The sequence below is a fragment of the Miscanthus floridulus genome, unplaced genomic scaffold (assembly GCF_019320115.1).
Source record: "Miscanthus floridulus cultivar M001 unplaced genomic scaffold, ASM1932011v1 fs_276_2_3, whole genome shotgun sequence".
NCBI classification, from domain to species: domain Eukaryota; kingdom Viridiplantae; phylum Streptophyta; class Magnoliopsida; order Poales; family Poaceae; genus Miscanthus; species Miscanthus floridulus.
The window spans coordinates 1-8,380 of NW_027096503.1; the positions used below are offsets into that span (position 1 = coordinate 1).

An 8,380-nucleotide genomic window follows, 5' to 3' on the forward strand; every position below is an offset into this window, starting at 1 on the left:
CCCGCCGCGGCCCGGGACGGACTCCGAGACCGAGCCCGAGTTCCGGGCGCCTCCTCCCGCACCTGCGCCCCCGCAAGCGGACGCTGTCGCGACGGCAACCGCAACCGCGACCGCGAGGCCGTGGAACCTGCGGGAGCGCACGCGTCGGCGCCCCGCCGCCGCCAGGTCGTGGGCCGCGTCGCCGTCCCCGCCTCCTCCTCTGTCGTCGTCGTCGTCGCGGAGGCGGCGCAAGCGCGCCCCGTTCTCCGTGTCCCTGACGGCGGAGGAGATCGAGGAGGACATCTACGCGCTGACCGGCGCCCGGCCGCGGCGGCGGCCCCGGAAGCGGCCGCGCGCCGTGCAGCGGCATGTCGATGTAAGGCGATTTCCCCGAACTGCCCCTCACACGCCCTCCGTCCGAACCACTCTAATTAATTAGTACTTTATTCAATTCGTCTCTTATTTTACGATTCTATTTATTTCCTCAATACGCTTTAAGCTTGCTTATCAGTCATCATCACTAGTAATATTGATAAATATTCTATGCTGACATAATTGTTGTGTGCAAGAATAATTATCCTGCGATCCAAAACCACTAACACCAATCGTGTGCGCTGTTCGTTTTCCTTTGTGCAGTCGCTGTTCCCGGGGCTGTGGCTGACCGAGATCACCGCCGACGCGTACCGAGTGCCGGACGAGTAGCTCCACGAGTCCAGCTCCTGCTCCTGCACCAGCCAGCCGGCGCCGCCTGAGTTCCCAAGCTCCAACTCGAAGGCGGCAGCCTGCTCCGACTCCGAGCCATCGTCCAGCGAGCCAAGCAACCACCTCGCGTCATCGCGTCGCAGTCGCGTCTCACCCTCCTCCCGAGCTCACACAGCTCGGGTCTATCGAGCGAGCCGGTACGGTAGGTCCGCCTCGCGCATGTCGTACGCTCCCCCACCTCCCTCGTCATCTGGTGTAGTTGTAGACTTGTAGTAGTACGTGCGTGCTTCGTTTCCCCACCTCTGCTAGTCTGCTTGCTGCCTCCGGTGTGGTCCGTACAGTGGCGTGCTTGTGATTACAACTAGTGTTTTTTTTTTGTTGTTGTTATCAGCTCTTCCATCACCTGATGACTGCTTGCTACTCTGTGTGCCGTTGAATGTTCGTCACCGTTATCGTCCAGTGCCGCCGCCTCTGCGTGTCAGCGTGTGCCTGTCCCGATCCATTTTCCGAGTACACTGCCACAACCAGCAGCTGGCAAGCCTGAAAAGGGGCCGTGGCTGGTATTCGATCTGGTCCTGGTGCTTTCTTGGGGGCTACCCAATGGTCGGTCGGCGAGACGGATCGACAAGAGAGAGGGAGTCGAGTGGCTGCTCATGGCTGGGCAGGCCGAGGAGTGTTCGGATTCTTTGGACCCCTCTCGTCTCCTCTCCGGCGCTGGGGTCGACACCCGCCGCACCACCAGTCCACCACCATCACCGGGGTCGGGGCCATGACTGCTGGTGCAGCGCCGCCTATCATGCTGGGAGGGTAGCCGGATATATGGATAGCTCGCCAGTCGCCACAAACGGAAAAGGGGCCTGCAACTTTTCGGGTCCTCTTTCTGACCCAATCATCGTCACCATCCATTATGATGGATCGAACACACAGTGCTACAGAAGAGGAACCAAAAAAAAAACTTTGGGATTATCGCATTATGGTGGTCATGCTAGACTGCTGGTACTGCTGTGCTGCGGCCTTGTTGACTGTCCGGGCGTACCACAGGCCCGGAGAAACGAACAGTTTTTTCTGGCAGGTCTGTTGGGTGGAGCAGGGCACGTACATCCATCTAGCGCTGCTCGCACGATCCAGTACATGCCATGTTCTCTGTGGCTCCCAGATCCAAAACCTCAGGCGGCCGGCCGGAGCGGAGAGGGAACGGCGGCGATCACTCCAGCTGCGCACGCGACAGGCCACACGCAGGCGCGTCACGTACTCACGTCTGCCCGTGCCACGGTGCCAACTGCCAAGCGAGTGTGCCGTACATACTGCCATGTTAACGGTGGAGGCGAGGAATGCGCTGTTCCTCCGTAGTCCGTTCGGTGTCCAGGTGGATATCATCAGGTCAGGTATGCCCCCGTTTCATCAATATTTTATGGCCAATTTAAGACGCAATCAGGCTGTGTGTCCGGGTACGATGCCGTGGGGCCCGCTTGTCAGCTTTCTACTGACACCGCCGCCAGGCATTATTGCGGCAGGCCCACCGAATAAGAATGACCATGCAGTTCAAATCCAAGAGCGCACTTCTCGCCTGCCCGCTCCGTCGTCCGGACTCCGGGGGGCGCGATCTGCCATGAACTCATCACGTGGTAAATGATCGCGAATACTTTTTTTTTCCTCGCTTCTCTTTATTAACACCACTCACACACAGGCACTCACGTACGTATATGGAATCTGGCTGATCACCAAAAGTCTTGTTATTGAACACAATGAGGATAATCAAAATCACTTGCCCTTGAGGCTTCAGCCTTCAGGTGAGTACTACCTCTTCTTATTATTAATCAAATGCCGGATATCTGGGTCTTTCAAGAAAAATGACAAGCATGTCCTATCCAATCTAGCTAAAGACCTCCAACTCAGATGCGTTGATTTCCGGTCTAAAGCTCACGTACGTAAGAGCATCTCTTTCTGCTGTATCCCTTTCCTAACACCCTAATAAAAAAAACCATTATTTCGTAGATCTCGTAGCTCCAGCATATCACCAAACCAAACCCTAATGAGAAAAGATTATGTCTCAGTCCCTCAAATTATAGCCTCCCACCCCTTAAATAAATGAGAAACCTCTCCTCCCGAATCCACTATTTTTCTCATTGGGATTGGATTTTCTCGGTCTGCCGGAGAGAAGACCTTCAAAACCCAAAACACGTTTTGCATCTTCCCAAATAACTAGTTTTGGGTTAGAGTTTTCTCCTGCTGGATATGCTCTAAACACCTGATCTTACTATTCAGCACTCGCTCGTCACAAAGAATAATAAAACGCTCCCTTCGAATCGAAGGAAAAAAAAGGGTTAGTTATTGCGGTACTCGGCGAAAGTCAACACATGCGAGTAGTGTACGCTACACGTGTGGCTCCATGATTCGCTACATTCTGCCGCCAACGGTCAGGTCGACCATCCAAGCCGCCGTGCCCATCTTGTGATCTTGGCACAAGTACCCGTTCGCGTGCCCTTAAATCTGGCTTAGATTCGTTTTTTTAGTTTGGAACAGTGTTTTTCTCTTACAAATTCCTCCAAATTCATCCATATTCTTTTAGATTCCTCCAAAATTCTTCCAAGGAAACCGAGCCAAAATACATTTGCCCGTACGAAGACACTGTGACAGCCACAGTGTGTGACTGCGTATCGCCCGTCCAGGAATACCCATCCGCACCGTACCGCCGCTTTGGCACGTCCATCGTTTTCGCTTCGCCTTTTGTACTCGCAAGCAATAGGCGCTATAGGAGCAGTGGGCCCGTATGAAATAACAGTATTTTTTTATAATAAATTAATATCAGCATCAGTCATTTTTGTTTTTTTTTTTTTGAAACTTCGTCTCCTCTCTTTTCAGTTCTTCGCAGCGTCTTTCACATGCCGCGAACTGGCTAGCCTCCGCTACCGTGGCGTTGCGACGTCGCCGTTCCACGTACGTACATGCGCAGGGGCCGTGCGGCGACGCGGCGGCAGCAAAAGCAAAGCTACGCCACGCCAGTCGCCTGTCGGCGAGGCAGGCCGCCATCCCGTGCACCGCGGGTCGCTCTCCTGGGTCCGGGCGTTGGACCCTCGGAGTGGACGTGGACCGGCGCACCACACGATCTGTACCGGCCGGCCGGGGAATGGTCAAAGGCGTCGACGAGACGGCCCATGTGCTGGTGCCCTGAATCATTAGCCCACTCAAACAAAAAAAAGGTGGCATGGCCAGGCAAAACAGGATGGGCTCTGGATGCACCCGTGTGGGAGTTCGTTATTTCTAGGCTGCTGTTGATTTGGGCCGGATAACATGGGTACGCGACGTACGGGTAGATTTGGGCTGGATAACTTGGGTGTGCTGTTGATTTGGCCCGGATAACCATACCCACAATCTCTCTCAAAAAAAAAAAAGGATAACCATACCCACAAGTTAGATTATCATTATCACTAGATGAACTTCTTTGTATTTATCAAAAAAAAGATGAGCTTCTTTGTACGTTTAGCACTAACGGGCGCATACCCACGTCCGTACCCGCGGGCATAGAATCTTACACACGTATCTACGCGTGGAATTTTGTACCAGATACTAGGAGAATAGACGTGAAACCTGAGTATTTTGTTGTCTGTGCCTCCATTCTATAATGGATTAAGGGCTTGTTTGGTTGGCTTCCAAATTTGCCAAGCCAATTATTTGGCAAACAAAAGTTGGGCAAAAATATTTGCCACATATTTGGCAAGCTAAATGTGATGTATTAATAAATTTTGGTAACCAACCAGATAGAGGCCAAAAATTTGGTGCCCAAGTTTTAGCAACTAAAATTCGGCTACCAATCAATTAGGCCCTGAGGGAGAGGAGTTTCGCAGTTCCAACAAACTATTCCCGTGAGCTCCTCTTCATGTTCTGCCTTTTCATTGGGCTTCCCTCTTGGGGGTCCCGCCATCCGATGGCCCCTGACGGTCCTTCTATTTTTGCTAAGCACCGGCATGCCAAGGCCACTGCTGGATCATACTGTCAGTGTCTTGTAACGGAGTATGTTGGCGACAACACAAGACCAGTGGTTTGACATTTTGATACCACAGTGAAAGCAGAGACATGCTGTAAATACCGGAATGAACAACATAAAGTTCTACTACAACATAAGAGCGGCACAAGAATGCCAATGACATTTCCTTCAAAATAACATAACCTGCACCCCATGTGGCAGAAAAAGGACTGTATATAACATTGAACCGTGGAGGAAATTCTACTTTCACCTGACCAATCAATACCAAGTAGTGGAACAAAATGATTACACAATCAACTATCAGCCTGTTCGCTTGCTCGTAAACGATCGTAAATTTCCAGCCAGAAACAGTGTTTTTCTCTCACACCAAACCAGCCAGCAGTAAATAATCCACGATCGTTTACGGCCTCCCGAACAGGCTGTATAACAGATATGTCGCACCAATATTAACACCGCGGTCACACCTGAATTCCTGAACCAATAATCAACAGATTCCCAACTGGATGTATCAAAGGACCAGCCATAAGCATGTACAGCAAAAAAAAAAAGTGAAAGGGGTGGACAATCGCGCTCTCGATGCATCTACAAACTCCTTGTGGCTTATATGCTAGCAATCCACAGCCAAACCTTCTTTTGGGGCGGAGGTGACACCCTCTTTTGTAGAATTTGTAGTAGAAGCAACACCCTCTTTTGTAGTATTTGTAGTAGAAGCAACACCCTCTTTTGGAGCAGTAGAGGTCACACGAAGGATGGCTTGGGCGCTCAAGGCAGAAAGCTTGGACTGGCAGAAAGCCTCCCATGATTCAGCATCTTGTGAGACACAAGGTTCGCCCTCATTTTCGTCAGAAGTTGAGGCCTGAGACTTCTCATAGAATGCTTGTAGTTCCAGCGCCAGGTTGCGAGCAGCCTCCCTTGATTCAGGAAGCTGGTCACTAAGTTGGGTTGCTGCAATCTGGATGAGCTTATCCATTCCATATTCTCTGATTCCCTGCACATCCTGGACAAAAAGAGAATATTATTGTTGTTAAACAACAAGAATAGCAATGTATCTCTCAAATGCAGGACAACAAATACTGGTTTGTGCATGTAGATCTACAGTGCACAAATTGATGTATCCAACCTCCAATCACTGTTGCTCTATTGAACATGACAACAAAGTATGAGTTAAGGCATGAAAAACATACAGCCTACAGCTAAATGCACATCTGCCTTCTTAATATTCTCAACCATCAAATCTGTAACACGTCAACTAGGTTCAACTTTTTGACACAGGAGGTTCAATGTTTAGAACATACAACAAAGGATCTGAAAAATAAACTAAAAAGATCTGGAATATATTGGATGGAGAAGGCTAGTATGCAAGGGCATTAATTATAAACATCTACCTGATCGATCACTTGGTACATCAGATAAGGAAACTATAATCTGGATTAAATTAATCTTTTTCCTATCTTAAGTTTCTTTTTACAGTAAGAAATGGGGCTACAGAAGCTGCAGCTGTACAAAATTTTCAGGCAAGAAATTTAACTTACTAGGCAAGGTACACTCTTGCTGAAACACACTGATGCTTTTGCTCGAATCCGCGGATTCCTGTTCTTGAGGTAGGGCTGCATTCTTGGTAACAGTAGTAAAGGGGAGATCCAACTAGTCATCGATATAAGAGCTGCCTCAGCAGCTGCACAGACAAATCGCTTATCTTGTGAAGCCTTTAGAAACAACTGCACTAGCTGGTAATGCAGCATTTGACAGAAAGATGTTTTCAGAGACCTTATAGTTAATAGAAGAAAATTTAAATGAATAGCAATACTGACCAGTGGATCAATAGAGTCAACCATTAGGTCACCATAGGCCTTAAAGATGTCAGCACAAGTCATTAGTGCTGTTTTGCATACAGCACTTCTGGGATTCTTCACTGATTTCACGATAAGAGGAACTAGAGGCTCCCTGCATTTAAACAGTTCGTACTAACCAATTAATAAAGGAGATATGGTGCAATTCTCTATCACTCGCATGGACAAGTGGTTCCAAAAGATATCTGAAGGATTTTCCAACGGGGAAACAAATTTCTTGTGCATATGATAGGATGGGGAACAACTTACAGCAGCTCCTGCAATCTTTCCTTGTGATACATTGCCAACTGACGAACATTGTTGAGAGCTTCACATGTCATAACCCAGTCCTTTGAATCCAACCTTTTAACTAAGGTCTGTTGAAAAAGTAGAAACGATAAAACTTAGCTTTGAATAGAACCAAAAACAAAGAAAAACCAATCTGTCCAATAAAATATCACAAATACGCAAACAGGTTCCATACACTTAGAGCGGCATCAACATCTGGTAGATCTACTAGATTCTCAGAATCAATGTACTCCACGTCTGCATTTCCAGCCGCATTTCCATTCGTCACAGCATCAGGGCAAGCAGACAGAGAACTTTCTTCCTTGTTGGCACAACTGTTGCCATTCAACACAGGCTTGCTAATGTAGGATTTCACAGAATTGTCTTTTCCATTCTCCAGGTCTGTTGATTGAGAAATATTGAGATCTTTCAAAGCACTTGCTGACATTTTCATGCCCTGTATGAGTTATGGCAGAAAAAGGCACTTAAGAACAAAATGAACAAATTTCAGCCCCTTCCTAACAGGTACACATTAATAAAATAGTTAAAGAGTATCTCTGGTGATTGTTTGGAACATTTTCCATAATAAATAGACAGTACAGAGTGTAGTCAACCAGTCCATGGAACCGCGATCAAGTAATAAAAACAACAGTGCAAAAAACATAATTAATGGAAGCTGAAATTTAGATGGTTCCACCACATCAATAATCATCCAATAATTATGTCACAAAAGCACACTCAATGACACATGATAATCCAATTGCCGATGAGATCTCACTACATTAAATTCCACAAGTATTAGATCTCCTCAAGGCTTAAGGCCAGAACGACTTAGACTACAGTGACCGGCACATTCAAGCCATACCCCCAAACGTTTGGTAACTTATCAGCAACAGCGCCATGGGTAGAAGTGTCGAACCTAAATGAACCACGCAGCACATATATAAACTAGAAGTAACTGAATGTGTAAGAGAAGAACTGGATTCAATCAGCCCACAGTCACAGCGAAGTGGTCGAGAACTACTACCATTACACAGGGGCAGACCAAGAAAGGGACATTGGTGTACACTATACACTTCTATACACAACATTCTTTTGCAAAGGAATCAGGTAGCAGGAATGTATACACTTGTAATTAGATCAGATCCAAATACAGAAAGCCAAACAGCTTAAGTTAGGGTTCGGGTTGTCTCGGTTTCGCACGACAGGAGTGGAAGAGAAGGGATGCGCATACCTGGTGGGTGCTCGTCGCCGGCGAAGGCCTGGCGAAGGGCGTCGGCGGTCGCCCAGTTGCCGCACGAGAGAGAGCACACGCCGGGTGAACGGGAGAAGAAAAGGCAGTGGCCCTGAACTGGTGAAGTCAGGGTGTGTGTTTTTTTTCTTTTCTTTTTCAGTTTCACGATTTTGCAATCATCTTTTTACAAATAGATCCCTGGCTGGCAGTGGCAGAACTATTTCGATTGGTTCTTATATATGGGCCAAACCTAACACATTTAAAGGCCCGAAGGCCCAAACCATGATCCACCTTCTAATGCTATGGCCCATAGCTGGTCATGAAAATCCTGTAGGAGTAAACAAGGGATATGGGCCCAGAGCC

General features: G+C 48.1%; 2 protein-coding genes across 2 annotated transcripts; one reads left to right on the plus strand and one right to left on the minus strand.

Moving 5' to 3' along the window:
- Positions 1-4: 4 nt before the first annotated feature.
- LOC136531089 (uncharacterized) lies at positions 5-1,048 on the plus strand (the record flags this gene model as incomplete). The annotated part of the gene is made up of 2 exons (XM_066523814.1): positions 5-355; positions 616-1,048. Coding segments are annotated over 2 exons (417 nt in total), but the record flags the coding sequence as incomplete, so codon positions are not given.
- Positions 1,049-4,800: 3,752 nt separating this feature from the next.
- On the minus strand, positions 4,801-8,166 carry LOC136531091 (uncharacterized). Its single transcript, XM_066523815.1, has 6 exons — positions 8,018-8,166; positions 6,980-7,240; positions 6,766-6,872; positions 6,478-6,610; positions 6,199-6,393; positions 4,801-5,663 (listed from the first exon to the last, which is right to left on the minus strand). The coding sequence occupies exons 2-6, from the start codon at positions 7,235-7,237 to the stop codon at positions 5,274-5,276; spliced, it is 1,083 nt and encodes a 360-aa protein (XP_066379912.1). The 5' UTR covers positions 7,238-7,240; positions 8,018-8,166; the 3' UTR covers positions 4,801-5,273.
- Between the last annotated feature and the right edge of the window lie 214 nt (positions 8,167-8,380).

What these genes read in the sequence shown, in the direction of transcription:
- LOC136531091 (XM_066523815.1), bottom strand. Translation starts at nt 7,237, where the DNA reads ATGAAAATGTCAGCAAGTGCTTTGAAAGATCTCAATATTTCTCAATCA. An exon ending in TTGACTCTATTGATCCACTG is followed by an intron (nt 6,394 to 6,477) that starts GTCAGTATTGCT and finishes CTGCATTACCAG; the next exon opens with CTAGTGCAGTTGTTTCTAAA. An exon ending in GCAAGAGTGTACCTTGCCTA is followed by an intron (nt 5,664 to 6,198) that starts GTAAGTTAAATT and finishes CTTTTTGTCCAG; the next exon opens with GATGTGCAGGGAATCAGAGA.